The 21,419-nt window shown below is 35.3% G+C and overlaps 1 protein-coding gene across 15 annotated transcripts in view; it reads left to right on the top strand.

The window, feature by feature from the left end:
- Positions 1–21,419, top strand: part of GPHN (gephyrin) — a 664,399-nt gene that overhangs the window by 309,963 nt on the left and 333,017 nt on the right. For 9 of the 15 annotated variants that reach the window (XM_010335176.3, XM_074393112.1, XM_010335171.3 and 6 more), the window contains exon 5: positions 10,700–10,738. The exons of the other annotated variants lie outside the window; for them this stretch is intronic. In XM_010335176.3, coding sequence (XP_010333478.1) covers positions 10,700–10,738 — 39 coding nt within the window. The remainder of the gene's footprint in view (positions 1–10,699; positions 10,739–21,419) is intronic. 15 annotated transcript variants of the gene reach the window in all.

Below are 21,419 nucleotides of genomic sequence, written 5' to 3'. Positions count from 1 at the left end.
AACTGATGACCTCAAGTTATCTGCCCACCCTGGCCTCCTAGAGTGCTGGGATTACAGGTATGAACCACAGCACCTGGCCAGACTGCATTTTCTTCTGCTCTGATAAATGTTGGATAATTCCCTAGTGAAATGTTAGTAATTATAATGTTCCACAGAACATAAAACTCATTTATATACAAAATATTATCCCTTTATGTCCCATTATTACTTAAAAGCAGCCTATGTCCATAAAAGGAATTATTACATAAAGGAATCTTTTATCATTCTTAAAAAATATAAGGTTAGTTATAGACGTATAAGCAAGGTAAAGTGAGGACCCTTTAGACATAAATGCATAAATTCTAGAAGAGACTAAAAGATTAAGAAATAATAACTAAAGAATATCTCTGTAAATATTTTAAAAGTGATAATATAGTAAATTAGAAAATGTTAAACTGTTAAGTATTTAAAAGGCACAAAATAACTTTTAGTACTTTTAGAGCACTAAGCTATATCAAAGTAAGGGTATGCTAACATATTATTTTGATCACAAGTAAAAGAGTTAAGTAAAAGCCTAACACATTTATGTCTCATTCACTCATTCATTTATGAAGCTTTTGTTTTTAATCCTCAATATGTGTTCAGTGTTATGCTTGGTACTGAAGTTAAAAAATGAGTGAGGCTTTCATAGGGTTAAGCAAACTGGCCCACAAGCCAAATCCAGCTGTCACCTTTTTTTGGCATGTCCAGTGAGCTAATAATAGATTTTATATTTTTAAATGGCTGAAAAAAAATTTAAAAGTAATATTTGTGATGTGAAAATTATTTGGAACTTGAATTTTAGGGTCTATAAATGAAGTGTTACTGGAACAAAGCTACAATCATTTATATGTTGTCTATGGCTAAAACAGCAGAGTTGAGTAGTTGTAAACAAGACCATATAGACTATAAAGCCTGACATATTTATCATCTGATGCTGTGCAGAAAAAGTTTTTCCACTTCTGGCCTGTTAGATGACAAGTAATCTTTACTCACATTTTTTTTTTCACTTTTACTTTTGGTTCCTTAGTAATCTGAGTAATGCTAGGTTTCCTTTTTTATATTTTTAATTTTAGATGGAGCAAAGAAAAAATACTTTTCTGCAGTAATAAAGTATATTGCCACATTGTCTCAATAGAAATATAGCATAACAAAAATAAAATATCCCTTATTCTAAATATTATATAAAATTCTGCACTTTAAAAATTGATAAAATGAATTTGTTGTACATTAAGTAAAATCTCAAAAATAATTTTAAACTGACATTCTTAGGAATGCCTCATAATAAAAGTATGCTAATATAATTGATGATTATGAAATAAACAAAAGAAATTTAAAAAATCAGGAAACTCTAAATTTGACATAAAGAATATTTATTTAAAAGGGTCCTTAAAACTGTTTTATTATGGTAGTGAAGAGACACCAGACAAAATGGCCAAGGGTGAAATAGGGAAAATACTATAAAATGGTGCCAAAGAAACCTGACTTAGGAAAAGACTATCAATTTTAGAAGCTATATTGTGTTTATAGACTACTTTTAGGTTTCTTTGGGACAGATTAATATCTAAGCTTTTCTACAAATATTTTTCACTTAGGTTATTAGATTTTTTTCATGAAAATGTTAATTTTCTAGTACAAATTAAAGTTGTTTTGTAAACATTGTTTTATAATCAATTTGTTGAAATGCATGTATTTCATAATTTCGAGTGTGTGTGTACTGTAAAACAGGTATTAGTTTATGCAGTCATTAGTCATTTTTCTTTCTTATTTTGTAATGCTTCAAAAATGAGAATACTGTATAAGCACTGGGAAGAATAAAAAATTGATCTAAGTTACTAACAACATGGTAATGATTTTCAGTTTGTTACTCTTGTGAAAGGTAGTGAAAAGTTACATTTAATAACTCACCTAAAAGTTAATATAGGCCATTTTAACAATCAGAAACCACTCTCCTACATTTTAACAGAAGCATAGCAAAAAAATACCATATTTAATCATTTGTTTTTGATAGAAAATTTGATCACTTACATAGGTTATTTAAATCATACAGCAGTTTTCAACTACAGAGAATATTTTTGATATTCTCTAGGAAATATTGATTATTTTACTGGCAAAAAAATGTCATTTTTAATACTCTAGAATATTTATTGTATACTCTACGAATATTTCTTTTCTGGTTCAAAGATTGTTTTGAGTAAAGTAAAATACCTATTATACATGATAAAGCTAAAATTAATTGTATGGAAGTAGAATTTTGACTATCTTAAAATTGTTCTATACAAATAGGATAATTCAACAATATTAAATTGTTTACAAAGCAGAATACTAGAAACCCTTATACTTGAAGTATTTAAAACTAAATTTAATAAAATGTCCATTCCTCTGTGCTCAGATTTGACAGTTATATTTGATGCCATTTTAAGGAGCTCATTCTAATTTTATGAAATAGTTCCCGTGTCATGTCTTTGTCTAAACATGTTGGCATGAAATATGGTTTAGTGGGAAAAGCTTACACTATAGAGTCAGACAGACCTGAATTTAAATATTAGTGCTACCAATTACTATGAAACTTAAGGCAAGTTGACCTATCCACATCTGTCTTCTCATCTGCTAAATTAGCTAATTTTTCACATCTGCTAAATTAGCTGATAGACCTACCTCTCAAAATTGTTGATTCTAATAATAAAAATAGTCAATAACAAAAACTAATGCATATAGCAATTACTATATGCAAGGAACTGTTTTAAGCATATGTTAACTCATTTAGTCTTCAAAACAACCATATAAGGCCAGGTATGGTGGTTCATGCCCATAATCCCAGTACTTTGGGAGCCCAAACAGGGCAGATCATTGAGGTCAGGAATTTGAGACCAGCCTGGCCAACATGGTGAAACCCTGTGTCTATTAAAAATACAAAAAATTAGCTGGGCATCTTGTTGCATACCTGTGGTCCCAGCTACTCAGGAGATTGGAGCATGAGAGTCTCTTAAACCCAGGAGGCAAATGTTGCAGTGAGTCAAGATGGAGCCACTGCATTGCAGCCTGGGTGACAGAGTGAGACACTGTCTCAAAAAAAAATATATATATATATATATATACATATATATATATATAAAAGCCAGGTACTATTTATTGTTATCTCTGCCTTACAGATTGAGAAACTGTGATACAGATTGATTAATTGACTTCCTCAATATTTTTCAAGTAGTAAATAGCAATAAATGCATGTAAAAGGATCTAACATAATGCCCGTAATCTTTGTAGATGCTCAGTATTTGTTCTTTTTCTTCCTTGTTTAATTAACAGTACTACCTATTGTCTCTAATTAGATATGGTAGCCCCAAATACTTTTGCAACTAAAAGTATTTCTGATAGCTATTGTTAACTACAAATATAACTGGTAGATAAGTCTTAAAAATAAGAATTTGGCTCGCAACAGGTAGATATGTGAAGAAGTAACTTTTTAGTAATAGCCCACTTTATATCTGGGTTTATAATTATTTTTGTATTGTCCATTGAAAGCAGTATTTTTTTTTTCAGATCATAGGCACATTTAGGACCTTCCTGTTTGATAAGAACAGCATTCATTGTCTTTCTTCAATGTAGCAAATATTTATGAAGCACGTTGGGCTTTATTGAAGCTAAAGCTAAAGTACATATACTCCTAAAATTGTCACGTGACAATTCAAGACAGTATAAACTTGGTACCAGAAATATTCAGCCAATTCAGGCGAAAAGATTTATTCAAAGAGAAAGATTAAGAGAGAGCTTGAATAATCAGTGAAATTTTTATAAAATTTAAGCTAAAATATATATGATTCAAGTTTTGAAAGAGGATGACATTACTGGTGGAAGTAAAGGAGGAAAATATATGAGCAAGGCACAGAGAAATAGAGACATAAAATCTTTCTAACTGGAGCAGAAAATTCACTTGACATAGAAGGATAGATACATGAGACCTACATTATCTTATTTCTTTCATGTACTGGCTAGAGAGATCCCAAATATAGAAATGAGAAACTTACTGTATTAGGCTGTTCTCATGCCGCTAATAAAGACATACCCAGGACTGGATAATTTATAAAAGAAAGAAGTTTAATTGACTCATGGTTCAGCAGGGCTGGAGAGGCCTTAGAAAAATGACAGTCATGGTCAAAATTGAAGCAAACATATTCTTCACATGGCAGCAGCAAGGAGAAGTGCAAATCAACAGTGGGGAAAGCCCCTTATAAAACCATCAGATCTCAGAAGAACTCACTCATTATCATGAGAGCAGCATGAGGATAACTGCCCCCACGATTAAATTATTAATACCTCCAACTGAGTCCCTCTCATTACACATGGGGATTACGGGAATTACAATTCAAGATAAGATTTGGATGGAAGGACACAGCGAAACCGTATCACTCTCCTTATTCAGAGATTCCTTGGAAATTTAGATCATAAGTCTACTATCAGCCAGTATAGACAGTAAAATCATACTTTCAGAACTTTCTTAGACTTTTTTGAATCAGCATTTATTCAAATGCACATGAATACATTCCTCAGGAGGACTAACTTTATTCTTTTTGAAGGTTTTTTTTATGCCCTGGTTTTAAAAAAAAGAAATTCTTGATTTAATCTGTAAACCTAGTAACCATTATATGTTTATTTGTGTATGAAATTTTAAACACTGAGAGGCACCAAGTTCCAATTTTGTTGATTTGTTGTTTGAAAACCTTTTCAATCAATTCTTCCCTTAGAATCAAGAATCAAGACAATCAAGGAATATGTTATCATAGATTTTTTCAGTACTGTATCTCTTGTTAGCATTTTGTACAAAATTACAAACTTTATTATAGTAGAGAAATCATAGTATCTCAGAATTTGAAGAGAACAAAGACCAACACGTTCAAAGCCCTAGCATGTCCTTCTCTTTGCCTGAACATTTCAGTCATCACTTCTTTTATCCAAGATTTCATTGTTTAGACAACTCTACTTGTTTGAAAGTCTAAACATATCAAACTGAAATCTGTCACCTTATAATTTCTAATTTTGCTCTTGGCAGTGCACAAAAGAAGGTTACTTCCTCTTTTACATGACATTTCTGATATTTGAAAAGAAATATTACATTTTCTCCTTAAGTCCACTACTTTTGTATTATTTTTGCATTTATATTTTCCACCAGGCAAGGCTTTCCCAAAACTTACATTCTCTATTTTTCTGTGCATGAAAAAAGAAAAGCTCCATAGTAAAATGGTGCCAGCATAAAAATTACAGGTATAAAATTACACCATTTAGCTAATTAGAGCAATAACTGACTTTGCATTCAAACTGTTAAGTTGAACGGCTCCTTTACCATATAGTAGCATTAAAGAGGGAAGAATACACTGTTCCTTGAGGTCAGAATTTTTGCAATTTTGAGTATAAGGCAAAAACAAAAATTTTATATAAGAAGAACCCACAAATAAAAATTATATATTAAATTTGCTTTCAATATATGTCCTAATTGTATACCTACTCTGTGCTGTCAGTTTTCACTGAGCCCTATGAATAAGAGAGATCATATGTTAAATAAACATACAAGTAAGTATAGATACAAGTGATGGTAAGTTATGTTTCTAATTACACTTCTGACTAGAAAAATAGTGTTGCCCATATAACCTTTTATGGAGCAACATAACATTATGGTTAATTCTGCTCTGTAATGGGACATAAAAACAGTAATAATAAAAATAGCATCATGGTTAAGAGCACAGATTATTTGGGCTTGAATCTCAGATCCACCTCTTATTAGTATGCAACCCTATACAATTAACTTTAAAAACCTGTTTTATTATATGTCAAATGAAGATAGTAAGAGTACTTGCCTCATAGGGTAGTTATATTATGTAAGTAATATAAGCAAGGCACTTAAAACAGTATTTACTTGCTATATACATCTTTGCTATTATTATCTAGAATATATTTAGAAAGAGGTTTAGCTTTAAAAATAAGTAGCTAGCCGGGCGCGGTGGCTCAAGCCTGTAATCCCAGCACTTTGGGAGGCCGAGGCGGGTGGATCACAAGGTCGAGAGTTCGAGACCATCCTGGTCGACATGGTGAAACCCCGTCTCTACTAAAAATACAAAAAATCAGCTGGGCATGGTGACGTGTGCCTGTAATCCCAGCTACTCAGGAGGCTGAGGCAGGGGAATTGCCTAAACCCAGGAGGCGGAGGTTGCGGTGAGCCGAGATCGCGCCATTGCACTCCAGCCTGGGTAACAAGAGCGAAACTCCGTCTCAAAAAAAAAAAAAAAAAAAAAAAAAAAAAAAAAAAAAATAAGTAGCTGATGGTTGAATGAATATTGTAAGAATTCTTCTCTGGAGAAAAAAAAATCAAACAGGATATGACCTAGAGTACACAATAGTATAGTTGTGGAAAAGGAAAAAGAAATATCAAAGAGGACATGTTAAATCCTTATTTTAGCTTGAATTTATCAGAGTGATAGTACCTTGAAATAACCTTTCTAATTCACCCTTACGAGTCTACTCTTGTAAAAATGAAGAAAGGCTAGCATACCAGAATACTTTGCTCTTACAAAACATGTGCTAAGACATTAACAACAAAATATAAATAAATCTTTTACAGATATATTAGTAAAATGCTAAAAGTATGTTTATCTAGAGACATAGTCTCAGGAATGAAGATTTCAGGATATTCCTTTCTTTATTGCTGTCTGGAATCAGGAATATGAATTTCTCTCTAGTATATTAGATACCTATCTATAAAATGGACTTACTGTTGTTTTTCAGATGAAATGTAATAAGATGACAACAAATGAGTACTTTATATCTGTCAAATACTGTGAACTTCTGAGAATAATATCACTGTATTAGAAGGGCAGAATATTTGTAACTTTGTTGTTGCTGCCTGTCATAAAAGGCATCTAATAGGGACTCAGAAAGTAGATTCAGACAACAAAGTAAATAATTTTAATTATTCTAATAATTTTACCAGTATTACTTTCTTATATTGGAACTTGAAACTGCTGCTAAAGTATGAAGGACAAATGTTCCCTGGAGGTAGTAACCTTTTCAGATAATTATTTTATTATTATTATTATTGTTATTGTTATTGTTATTGTTATTGTTATTATTTTGAGATGGAGTCTTGCTCTGTCACCCAGGCTGGAGTGCAGTGGTGCAATCTCTGCTTATCGCATCCTCTGCCTTCCAGGTTCAAGCAATTCTCATGCCTCAGCCTCCTGAGCAGCTGGGACTACAGGTGTGCACCACCATGCCCAGCTACTTTTTGTATTTTTAGTAGAGATAGGGTTTCACCATGTTGGTCAGGCTGAACTCAAACTCCTGACCTTGTGATCTACCTGCTTCGGCCTTCCAAAGTGCTGGAATTATAATCATAAGTCACTGCACCCAGCCTCAGATAATTATTAGTGGCACACAGATGAGAATTAGCAAAAAGGATCCAAGTTCCTTCAAAAAATGCTGAGAAGAAAGAAGTAGTAAACCTCTTGGAAGTACAGTTTGAAGATGATGGTTGTCAGTTTCACTGAGTGAGCAAGACCAATGGCCAAAAGCAACAATGTAGAAGAAGCAATCTGTCATGCTGGAAGGACTGACTAATTGATATACAAAGAAATAAATTACACTCCTCTATGAAGAATGAAGATAACATTGTAGGCAGCAGTGCCACTGGGATAATTTAAGTGTCTTCCCCTCAGCTTCTTCACTCCATTCTTTAAGTTTGATTGCAGCAAATAACATAATATCCTTGCATGGAATAATCCTCAGGCTGAAGCTTTACAGAAAGAAAAGCTAGGTTAATTTTGATTAGGAGGTACTTGTGAATGTGATTTTACAAAATTTTTTAAATATTCTTTTTTACAAAATAGAGATATTTGAACCAGAGAGAATATAATTGTTAGTTTTGAATATTGTGTAACTATAATGCAGTATTATTATAATGTGTCAATTGCCTGCTGTGATTCAAGATTACATTGTATAGCCTACCTCATTATAATGAGTTCACTTTTTTAATAATAACCCCATTGATGAGATTCAAAAGAAATTCATATCATGCTGATTTCCAACTATTGTTAGGGTATGTGTTTAGAAGTTTAGTTAGTTGTGTGATACTATGATATAAGTTCTATTTATGGGCCCTATTTATTTCCTCTTTCATTCTCTCCCATTTTGCCATTTTCAAGACTTACTGGTACTGTACTTTGTCCCTCAAGATGGGGCTGCTCTGTGGGGTAGATCAATGAATGAATATCACCCTCTGAAATAAAGAATATTTAGAGGAATGAGAGACTACTTGTATATAATATTGAAAGCAGGCTGTGTGCAGTGGCTCACACCTGTAGTCCCAGCACTTTGGGAGGTTGAAGTGAGCGGATCACCTGAGGTCAGGAGTTCAAGACCAGCTGGGCCAACATGGTGAAACCTTGTCTCTACTAAAAATACAAAAATTAACCAGGTGTGGTGGTGAGCCCCTATAACCCAGCTTCTTGGAGGCTGAGGCAAGAGAATCACTTGAACCTGGGAGGTGGAGGTTGCAGTGAGCCAAGATGGCATCATTGCACTCCAGCCTGGGTGCAGAGCAAGACTCTGCTAAATATAAAATACCATAGGACAGGGGTCAGCAAACTTATTATTTAAAAGGACCAGATGGTAAATTTTTTTAGATTTTGTAGGGCATATGGTATCTGTCAAAACTACCCAACTCTGCCAGACCTGTACCACACAGGCAGCCATAGATGATATAAATCAATGAGCCTGGCTGTGCTCTAATGAAACTTTATTATGGACACTGAATTTGGATCTCATATATTTCCACGTGTCATTAAATACTGTTCTTCTTTTGATTATCTCTTGAATCATTAAAAATGCAAAATCATTTATAGATTGCAGGTCATACAAATGGGCAGGATTTGGCCCTTGGGCTATAGTTTGCCACCCCGTTTCAGAACATTTCTATTCTATAGTGCACTAGCATCTGCCCTGTTAATCTAAAAGCTCATAGTATGTGAACTTTTGGAAAAATATTCTGAAAATTTGAGATTGAGAGAGGAAGCCCCATAAGAAGTTTCGTGGACTCAAATATGTACTTTAAGCCTACTAGATATACATATACTTATGTGTATACATATATGCCAGGCACTGTTTAAGATGATGAGATAGAGCAATGAGCTAAGTAGTCATTACATTTTAGTGAGAGGATACAAACTTTAAAAAAACAAGTAAAATGTATAGTACCGGAGATGTTAAGTGCTATGAATAAAGATAAACCAGGGAGGGAAGATGGGTAGCCCAGGCAGGAAAGAGGGTTATAATTTTAAATAGGGTCATTCATTAAGGAAGGCCTCATTGATAAGGTGCATTTGATCAAAGACCTAAAGGAGAAGAGGGAGGAAGCCATGGATCATGTGGAACCTATATGCCACCCTTAATGTAATAGAGGAGAGGCATGGCATGAACTGACATATTTTAATGGGGAAACAAGTTAGGAGACTATTAAAATAATCCAGGTGAAAAATGGCAGTGGTATAGACCAGTGATAGAGATGGAAGTAGTGAGAAGTAGGTTATTGATATATTTTGAAGGGAGGTAACGGATGGAATAAGAGAAATAAGTCAGGTATAAGACCCAAGATTTGCCTTGGGAATTAGAAGGATGGAGTTTCCATTTACTGAAATGGAGAAGACTGTGGGAAGAGTAGGTTTGAAGGGCAAGATCAGGAATTTTACTTTGGTTATAGAAAATTGAACTTCCTTTAGATATCCAAGTAAAGATATTGAATTGCAATTAGATATTAGGTATATGAGGCTGAGGCGGGCAGATCACCTGAGGTCAGGAGTTCAAAATGAGCCTCAACAACAGGGTGAAACTTTGTCTCTACTTTAAAAAAAAAATTAAAAAAAAAAAAAAAAAAAAAAAACACAAAATTCAGCTGGGCATGGTGGTCCACGCCTGTAATCCCAGCTACTCAGGAGGCTGAGACAGGAGAATTGCTTGAACCCAGGATGCAGAGGTTGCAGTAATCTGAGATCACACCACTGCACTCCAGCCTGAGCGACGGAGCGAGACTCCTTCCTTCACCCCCCATTCAAAAAGTAGATATTAGGTATATGCATCTAGACTTTATTAGGAAAATCTGAGCTAGAAATACTATTTTTTGGAGTCATCAACATATAAATGGAATTAAAGTCCATGACAGTTAATGAGATCACCAAGATATTTACTGGTATTAATATCCATTGATTGAATTACTGCCCTTGATTCTTTCTCATCCACTTTCAAAGAGGTAGGTAGTTTCTAGTAATTTGTCCCCCTGCTCATTCACAAAGAGTGGATGGGATCCCTCTGAATCAGAAACTCTACCTATACAGGAAGTACCATTAGTTGACCATCTTCCCATTTTGCCATGGTGTAAACATAGGAGTGAATTTTTCCAAGTACCTCCTTGCTGGAAACTGTTTGCACTGGAGGTAAGTGTGAGAGGGGAGGTTGTGGGGAATGATGGGGTGAGGGCTTCCTAAACCTTTCCCATAACTCAGAAATGGTTTCATTCTGAGGAAGGGAGAAGGTTCAGGCTGGTTCTTATTTCCTTGAACCAGTTCATATAGCCCTAAATTTGACCTGCTTTCCTCAAACTGGGAGTCAGAAATCCCTTTTCTCTTCTGTTTTTCTGCTGCAGAAATTCCCAACATTCCCATTTTGTGGGCTCCAGAAAGGGGTAAGCGAAGACTTCAATCCCAGCCAATCATTTTCAGATTAATAATTTTTAGTGTTTGGTTTATTTTATCATCATAAAAAATGCTTGGACCCATTTTTCGCATCTGTTTAATTTTCTTGTGGATTGTTATGTATCTATATGTTCTAGGGTCATTCTGTTTCCCTGGGCAATAGAGTTCAGATCCATCTGCTATTTCCATTTGTGTGCTGTTCTCTTGTGGATTCTCATATGCAGTTTATTGATTACTGTATCCTAGATGGAAGACACCCAATTCAGGGGACTGCTTCACTCTCAATGTCATCTTTTCCTGAATGGTGTTTTATTCCTCTGCTGGGAGCTTGTTATTCCCCTACCCAACTGCTTCTGATGATCTGTCATTGTTTCTCTACTGTTCTGTCTACCTGCTTGATTGCCTTTGGTTTTTGTCTCTACTTTTTGCCTAACTTCACTCATCTGCTGAATGATTTGCATTCTTCACTCACTGGTGCTTTGTCCATCAGCAAATGGCCTGGTACTGCCATATCCATCAGCTGTTTTAGCATTTTAGACTGCCCAACATTATCTATCTGCTCCCCTACAATTCCTCTATACTATGGCCTAACAAGTGCTACGCCATCTGCCTGCCTGATCTTGCCCTGCCCAATCTATGCCTGTAACACTGTAAGTAGGTGAGATTGTTTAGCATTTCTGCTATCATCTACACTTGCCTTGTGCCAGTGAGTTAGACTGCTGACTGAGTTTGCTCGACTGTTGCCTTCTCTATCTATTTGTTGCCTGTGGCTGCCCCATTAATTTATTTGAAACAATTGCAATCATCTCCTGTGTACTGGCAACTTACCGATTGGCCCGTGATGCCTCGTTTATAGTTTGCTGCATTTAAAAAATCACTGGCATTGCTCCTCTGTGTCTTGTAACCCTGATCATATTTTATTTCCAATAAAAGTTTTGCCTACATATTGTCCAAATTGTCCAAACATAACTTAGAAATAGGAAAATGCTTTGCTGTTTAACAGCCCAGTCCAGTTTGCTCCTAAACTGACTTTTTAAATAAACTCACTACCACCTCTCTGCTTTTTTTAAATACAACTCCACATTCTTCTCCTTACGTAGGAATGTAATTTTTTATAAATCATCATCTTAAGTTTTCTTTTCACATCATATATTGTGTACATTTATTTCTTGTGTATGGGATCTTTCAATAATTTTCCATATACTAAAATTATTTCTTAATTTATTTTTCCTGAATTTTCCAGGGTTTTATAAGGACAAGTTACTCCTATTAATTTTATTCTTTTTAGTAACACCAGAAGAATTTTTTTGCAACTTTAAAGTGCCATCTCTAAAAATAATAAATTTAATTATCTTATAGTTCTTTGTAGTTCAGATTAAAGTAGCTTTCTGCTGTGCTCTATTTTTCCCTTTGAGAATATCATTTCTCAGCTTCCTCATAGTTTACGTAATACCAGTTCTTTAGAGATCCTTTTGATGTATTTATCTTCCCTCCTTTTAAACTTTTTTCTTGCATGTTGGGTAAACCTTTGAAATTGATGTTTTCGCATTATTGTATTTACAAAGTACTTGGCATCTAAAAATAACTTGCAACATAATATTATCTGCACTGTAAACCTTATAGCCTTGTTTGCTTATATTTAAATGAAAGCTCAAATACAAGAGCCAAAGGAGAATTTTGGTGAAATTTGTAAGAATATAAGGAGGAGATTTAAACTGGGGTGTGTATGTATGCATATACATAGATTTGAAATGTTTTATGTGTGTATCTATAACATCATTGTGCTCGAAGTATGGAAAATGCTGAGTATCCATATTAAATTTTATTTTTACAAAAAAGGAAAAAAATCTAAAGAGGCGATACATTTAGGGATATGGAAAAAAGTATGAGTGGTTTTTTAAATTTTCTTTTAATAATAGAGATAAAATTTGTGAGTGTGAAGAAAAAGGATGCTCTAATGAAGAAAATCATTTCGGTAGCTTTTTAAAATTGTGATAAAATGAAATGTTTAATTTTAACCAATTTTAAGTGTACAATTCAGTGATATTAGCACATTCACAGTTTGTGCAACCATCACCACTGTTTCTAAAACTTCTTTTTAATCATCCCATATAGAAACTCTGTACCCACTAAAGCTCCATTCTTCCCTCCCCCACCCATGGTAAACTCTAATCTACTTTCTGTCTTTATAAATTTGCCTATTCTAGATACCTCATATAAGTAGAATCATACAAGTTTTGTCTTTCACTGTCTAGCTTATTTCACATAGCCAAATGTTTTCAAGGTTCATTCATACTGTATCATGTATCAGAATTTAATTCCTTTTTAACACTAATATTCCACTGTATGTATATAACACAATTTGTTTATCAGTTCACCTGTTGGTGGACACTGGATTGTTTTTGGCTTTTAGATTTTATAAATAATGCTCCTACAAACATTGGCGTTCAAGTGTCTGTTTTTCTTTTGGTTATAGAACTAGAAATGGATTCAATAGCACTTAATACTTTTGTCTAAGAAGAAATTAGATTAATAGCAAAGAAATCGGGGAAACCACATAATTAACATGAAAGATTAATATGTTCAAGATATTATATTAGGAGCAGAAGAATTATAAACTTTTAGAAGGGTTACAGAAGGCCAAATGATAAAATTTAGAAGACTATGTTCTATGAATAAAAGGGAGAATTAAGTTAAAATAACACAGATCGTGGATGATGGTAAGATAACAAAAATGATTTTGAAGAAAGTTAAATTGTTTTAAAATAACCAATTTAAGGGCAGTATGATGGCATGTCTTTGAAATGGAATAATGTGGGCTTAAAGAGGAGAGTGGTAGGCATTTGAAAGGCAAGGTTTAAATGAAGATGACTAAGATGAAAGAACCAGGTCATGTTTAGAGGAACCAACAATAGGAATAGAAATTCATTTCAATTCAAAGATCCTTCATCCTGTATACTCAGCCTTCTACCACTCATAGATATTTTTCTAAAAAGATTCCTAGCTTCAAACCCCGGAGATTCTGATTCACTAGGTTAGGAATATGGTTTAGGTAATGTGCACATTCATGCATGTCTCTGTGTGTATGTGTGTGTGTGTGTGTGTGTGTGTGTGTATGTGTGTGTGTGTGTGTGTACCCGTGCACATGTCTATGTTTTAATCCACTGATGAAACATGTTGTGAGTTAAATTGAACTCTGTACCATAGTGTCCTATACCTTATAAGGATTAAAGAAGTTAAATAGAATTAATTCTTGTCTTCAAGCAGTTGAAAACTGCAGTAGTTAAAATGATGGACTTAGGAAAGAAGACTTTCAGTCTGTCAGGCTATATGTTCTCATTTATTAATTCAACAGTTTTGCAGGGGGGTGATTTTTATACACTCTTTATATCCTTTCTCAACTGAGGTTCCTCATCTAAACTATCAAACACAGAAAATTGTTTGACTATTTGACTGTCTTCTCGGTTCTCCTAAGGGTGGTACACAACTAGTACCATTCTGTATGGGTAAGAGAGAAATCAATTTACTAGATTCAAAAATTCTCTCAGAACCTTCTAAAAAAGGCTGGGTAATCTGCAGTCTGCTAGGAATATTATGTGACACGGGACATAAAACCTTGCTCTTAAGGGTCTCACATTTAACAAAAAAAAAAAGTGTTTCTAATATCAACGGCAAAATTTTGTGCTTTTCATCTAATGATTTGAGGAAAATGTTCAAAGTCGGAGTGGCTGTATATAAGGAAATCCCTTCACCTCTTCTAATCATTATTGATTCAAGAACAAGAATGTAATAAGAATGGTAAATTCTGTATTACAGCTTATCACAACTGAAGGATGCTGGCAGTAGCTTAAATGCTGATAGGAATCTCTTTGATTTTAAAGCCTAGAGCATTCACTGATGGGTTAGTGATTTCATTGGTAGCTATTAATAAACAACAGTAACTAAAACCAGGCTTACTAGTTTTATAGTGAAGAATAGAAAATGGCTATAGATAAGTAGATAAATAATGTCCAGGAGGCTGTTCTTGAATGTAATTGCAAGCACAATGAGAGATTTTTGTCCCCTGAAGTACAACTCTTACACCAATACTGAAAACATTCAGGAATTTAATTTGTCCTCGTTGTCAACTAAAACTCACTAAAATTCCTGGTGTCAGAAGATTCAGTCGTATTCATTAGTTTTTCTTACGGATTTGGTTAATTATTCCTGAACTATAAATGTATTTGTCCTCCCTATACTGATGTATGCATTTAAGCCTGAAAGCAATTATCTTTCATTCCTATTACTACTTCACACTCATTCCTTTAGGATAAATTTTACCAACACATTTTTCCTTCCTCCTTCTAATTTCTTACTAAAATTTATTTTAACAGCACAGCTATGGGAAGATAAAGGTTCTGATGTCAAGAGAGAAGCACTACAATATAAATTATGACCAGATTTAGCTTGTTTCTTAGCAATAATGAATAATTTTAAAAGATTTTGCTTTGCCTGTATTCATTCTGAAAAACATTTCAAAGCAGAAAAGGTAGATTATACAGCTATTTTAATGATGTGGAATAAAGGAAAATATAAGAGTAACATAATTTTCTTAAACTTAATAATAAATATTTTTTTAATGATCTCTAAACTCCTATTTTATTTTGAGGAAGCTGAGTTTACATACACAGGAAGCTGAGTTCTGCAACCTCTGCCTCCTGGGTTCCAGCAATTCTCCTGCCTCAGCCACTCAAGTAGCTGGGATTACAGGCATGCGCCACCATACCCAGCTAATTTTGTATTTTTAGTAGAGATGGGGTTTCTCCATGTTGGTTAGGCTGGTCTCAAACTCCCAACCTCAGTTGCTCTGCCTGCCTCAGCCTCCCAAAGTGCTGGGATTACAGGCATGAGCCCCTGCCCCCGGCCTATTTTAGCCATTGTTAAGTGTAAAATTTATTGGTATTAATTATATTCACAGTGTTGCACAATCATCACCGCTATCTATTTTCAAAACTTTTTCATCACCCCAGAAACCTGTAATCTTTAAGCAATAACTCCCCATTTCTTCCTTCCCATAAACCTTGGTAATTTCTAAAAGTACTTTCTATCTTTATAAATTTTCCTATTATAAATATTTCATGTAAATGCAGTCACACAATAATTATCCTTTTGTGAATGGCTTTTTTCATGTAGCCTAATGTCTTCTCAGTTCGTGTATGTCGTAGTGTATATCAGAACTTTATTCCTTTTTATGGCTGAATATTATGTATGTAATACCATAATTCATTTATCCATTCATCTTTGGATGGACACTTGGGTTGTTTTCATCTTTTGGCTATTGGGAATAATGCTGTTGTGAATATTGACATACAAGTGTATGTTCAAGTTCTTGCTTTCATTTCCATTGGTTATGTATTAGGAATGGAAGTGTGGGGTCATATGGTAATTCTGTGTTTCACATCTTAAGAAATTAAACTGTTTAAGAGTTTTATAGTTTTAGTTATTATATTATAGATAAAAAACTATAGTTCTGTATGCTATAGATCTATTTTGAGTTAATTTTAGTATGTGGTATGAGGTACAAGTTTATTCTTACTTAATTATGAATACATGGAATTTAAATTTTTTCTATTTAAAGATATTACTCGAAATGATATTCCCAGTCTCAAGTACCCATTTGCCTAACATTAGTACACTTTCCATTTTCTTTTATCTTGTAAAGACATCCTAACATTCACAACATTACCACATACAATATTGCTTTTTATTAATCATTTCTGATATGCATCCTCCATATCCAAACAACACTAGTATTGATGAAGAGATCTTTTAGGCTTGCGGGCCTTCATCAAACAGTACTTTTTGATAGAATAAAATAAAGAGAATACAGTATAATATGCAAGGCCTTATAAGAGTTCAAATGTAAGACAACTAATTAACTGTTCTTTGCTGATGAGTAACTTTGGTTTAAAAAAATAACTTCCCTTATGGAAGTTAAGATATGGGAACATGGGTTTGATTTTGTGCTATTCAGGCATATTGGAGGTGATCTCAACTCTGGCTAGTTAAAACAATTTATAATTCCAGCTGAAAATAAACTTTAGAATTTGTAGAAAATGCAAATGCCAATGTTGCAGCCTGAAATTATTGATTATTTGTCTTCAAATTAAAGTGAAAAGAGATTCAATACAGAAGCACCTTGATTCCCAGTATCTGTCAGTTAATGAAGTAGCTACTGCAGAATTCTATAAAAGTGAGAAGGAAGAGTGAGATGGTAGAAAGAAGAGTAGGGTTTATGGGTTCAGTTAAAACTTTAAAGAACAGGTAATTCCTGCCTCTTTCCTCATTATGTAAATTGTCTCTAAGCACAGGATGAAGAAAATATCTGAATTCAATCTATTAAGATAACAAAACCTTCATACCAAAGTGGAATAAAAATAACAAGGAGACTATAGACCTAATCATATGTGAAAATATATGTAGAAATATTAAAATAATATACACAAACTTGATATAGCAACAAGTTTTTCTAAATGTGCACCTCTTCTAAGCAAAATTTATTTTAAGAATTCAAGGATAGTAAGTTTTAGACATCCTTTAATTCCATTTTTATGATTTTTAGGTAAATCACAAAAGATTATATGGTCATCTTAATGTATGCCAAAAAGACATAAAATTAAGCGTATTTTTTTCTGTTAAGGGTACATAGTAAACTAGAATTAAAATTTGTTTTTCACAAAAACTAGCAAATACAATAAAGCTGAACCACTGGATAAATTCTTACTAAAGTCAGAAAAAAGAGATAGTCACTGTCACCATTATTTGTTCTAGAAAGTCTAACCACAAACAGTTTGTGCAGTCAGTAATATGTATCAAAAATTTTAATATAATGACATAATTACATAGATTATATGATGGAAATGTGAGAGAAGATATGGAGAATGAAATGAGAAGGTCCAAAGTACGTTACATCAGAGCCCCAAAAGGAAAAAAATAGAACAGAGAGATGGCAATGATCAAAGAGATAATGACTGTAAAGTTTACAAAACTAATGAAAAAACACAAATCTAGAAATCCTAATGGTATAGTATATCTCAAGAAGGATAAATAAAAGAAATCTATTTCTGAACACATGGGAATGAAACGTCAGAACTAAAGTAAGAGAACTATTGAAAGTAACCAGAGAGAAACAGTAGATCACTTACAGAGAAATTATAGCAGGCTTTTCAACAACATTGGAATGAAACACACAATAGAATATATAAAGCATTAAAGAAAATAATGAGAATTGTTTATTAAGCAAAATATCGCTCAAGAATAAAGAGGGTGTTAAGCAATGTGGCCAAATAAAAGGCTCCACCAGTGATACCACAAACAGGAACACCAAACTTAACAACTATCTATACAAGAAAAGCACCTTCATCAAAACCAAAAAACAGATGAGTAGTTGTAGTACCTGGTTTTAACTTCATGTTGCTGAAAGAGACCCTGAAAGGGATAGGAAACACAGTCTTGAATTGCCAATGCCACCCCTCCCCAATCATACCCCAGCAGCAACTGGCAGCATGGTATGGAGAGAGAATCTTTGCATAGGGAGAGGAAGCGTGCAGTGATTGTGAGACATATCACTGAACACAGTGCTGCCCTGTCACAGCAGAAAGCACCACAGGCTTATGATACAGGCTTAACTCGACTGAATACTACCCATAGAGGGAGCATTTGGACCAGCCATAGGCAGAAGGGAACTGCTCATCCCTGAGATTAGAATGTGAGTTTTGGCAAGCCTTATTATCACAGGCTAAAGTCCTTTGAGGCCCAAAATAAACTTGAGATGCAGTCTGGGCCACAAGAACTGCAATTCTTGGTCAAGGCTCAGATCCAGTGGGACATGGGGGCACATGACCTACTAAGACACCAGCAAGGGCAGCTAAAGGAGTGCTTCCATCATCCCTCCCACAGCCCCAGACAACATAGCTCACAGCTCCAAAAGAGACCCAATGCTTCTGCTTGAGGCAAGGGAACAGTAAAGGGGACTTTTGTCTTGCATTTGGAAACCAGCTCAGCCACAGTAGGATAGGACACCAGGCAGAGTCATGAGGCCCCTTTCCAGGCCTTAGCTCCCGGACAATATTTCTAAATCACACCCTGGGCCAGAAGGGAACCTGTTGCCTTGAAGGGAAGGACCCAGTACTGGCAAGATGCATCAACTGTTGACTAAAGAGACTATGGACCCTCCAGGGTCCAGCAGTGATATTCATATAGTATGCCATGTACCTTAGGTGAGCCTCTGAGACATGCTCCCTTTAGGTGAGACCCAGCACATTCCTAGATGTGATAGCTACAGTGAGAGATTCTTTCTGCTTGAGAAAAGCAGAGAAAAAGTAAAGGGGACTTTGTCTTGCACCTTAAGGGAGTAGAGCAGTTAGTGGGCTCTTGGGGACATGATTCCAGGCCTTCGACCTAGGACAACATTTCTGAACCTGCCCTGGGCCACAGAGAAGTCCACTGCCCTGAAGAGTGAGTCCCATGCCTAGCAGCATTCACCGCAAGCTGACTATAGAGCCCGTGGGCCTAAAGGGAACATCACTGGTAGCCTGACAATATTCCCCGTGAGTCTGTTGTGGTGGGTAGCCATAGGGTGAGGCTCTTCTGCCTGGGGAAAATAGAGGGAAGAATGGGAATGACTGTGTCTCATGATTTAAGTGCCAACTCAGCTTCAGGAAAATAGAACACCAAATAAATTTCTAATGTTTTTTATTCCAGTCCCTCGCTTCCAGACAGCATGTCTGGAACTACCCTTAGTTGGGATAACTCAGTACCCTAAAGGAAAGGGCATAAGCCTGTGTGGCTTCACCACCTGTTGATTCTACAGCCCCAGTGCCTTGATTGAATATACACAGCAACCAGGTAGTGGCTACAGTGGGCCTTGGGTAAGACCCAGTGCTGTGCTGGCTTCAGGTCTGACCCAGCACTGCCCTAGTGGTGGTGGCCACAGGGGTGTTTCTGTCAACCCACTGTCCCCAGCTCCAGAAGCATAGCACAGAGAGACTCCATTTGTTTGGGAGAAAATAAGGGAAGAGAACAAGAGTCTCTGGTAGTACAGAGAATTTTTCTGGACCTTAACCCAGACCACCAAAGTGGTATCTCTGCAAGTCTGCAAGAACTATAGCATTATTGGGCTTGGGGCCCAAGTCCCTTCAAATAACTGGAAGCCTTTCCGAGAGAGACAGGCACCAACAAGCCCGGATTGCAAAGGCTACAATAAATACCTAACTCTTCAATGCCCAGGCACACTGACAAACATCTATAAGTATTAAGATCACCCAGGAAAACATGACCTCATGCAACAAACTAAATACAGCACTGGGGACTAAGCCTGAAGAAACAGAGATATGTAATCTTTCAGATAGAGAATACAAAATAGATATTCAAAATAGATAAATTCAAGATAACAGAAGGAATTCAGAATTCTATCAGATAAACTTAGCAAAGAGATTGAGATGATAATTTAAAAGAATCAAGCAGAAATTCTAGACATGGAAAATACAACTGATATACCCAAGAATACATCAGAGTCTCTTAATAACAGAATTGATCAATCAGAAGAAAGAATTAGTAAGTTTGAAGAAAGACTATTTGACAGTATACAGGTAGGGAGACAAGAGAATAAAAAAGGATGAGTGACACCTGCAAGATCTAGAAAATAGCCTCAAAAGTGCAAATATAAGAGTATTTACCTTAAAGAGGAGGTAAAGAAAGAGATAGGAGTAGCACGTTTATTCAAAGGGATAATATGAGAGAACTTCCCAAACTTTGAGAAAAATATCAACATTGTGCAAGAAGGTTCTAGATAACACTAAGCAGATTTAACTCAAAAGGGCTACCTCAAGGCACATAAATAATCAAACTCCCACAGTCAAAGATAAAGAATCCTAAAAGCACCAAGAGAAAAGAAGCAAATGACATAACAGAGCTCTACTACATCTGGCAACAGAGGTTTCAGTGGAAAACTTACAGGCCATAAGAGACTGGCATGACATATTAAAAGTACTGAAGGAAAAATCTTTTACTCTAGAATAGCGTATCTGGTGAAAATATCCTTCAAGCATGAAGGAAAAATAAAGACTCAGATAAAAGCTTAAGAGAGTTCATCAACACCATATATATCCTACAGGAAATACTAAAGGGAGTTCTTCAGTCTAAAAGAAAAGGACGCTAATGAGCAACAAGAAATCATCTGAAGGTGCAACTCTGGTAATAGTGAGCACATAGAAAAACATACACTACTATAAGACTGTAATTGTGGTGTGTAAACTACTCATGTAAAGCAGAAAGACTAAGCAATAAACCAATCAAAGACAATAATTGAAACAACTTTTCAAGACATAAAGAGACATAACAAAAAGTTAAAAAGCAGGGGGAAGCTGGGCGCGGTGGCTCACGCCTATAATCCCAGCACTTTGGGAGGCCGAGGCAGGTGGATCATGAGGTCAAGAGATCGAGACCATCTTGGTCAACAAGGTGAAACCCCGTCTCTACTAAAAATACAAAAATTAGCCGGGCGTGGTGGTGCACGCCTGTAGTCCCAGCTACTCGGGAGGCTGAGGCAGGAGAATTGCTGAGGCAGAGAACAACCCAGGAGGCGGAGGTTGTGGTGAGTCGAGATTGTGCCATTGCAGCCTGGGTAACAAC

The sequence above is a fragment of the Saimiri boliviensis genome, chromosome 2, assembly GCF_048565385.1.
Source record: "Saimiri boliviensis isolate mSaiBol1 chromosome 2, mSaiBol1.pri, whole genome shotgun sequence".
Lineage (NCBI taxonomy): Eukaryota > Metazoa > Chordata > Mammalia > Primates > Cebidae > Saimiri > Saimiri boliviensis.
This window is presented reverse-complemented; position numbering and strand designations above follow the sequence as displayed.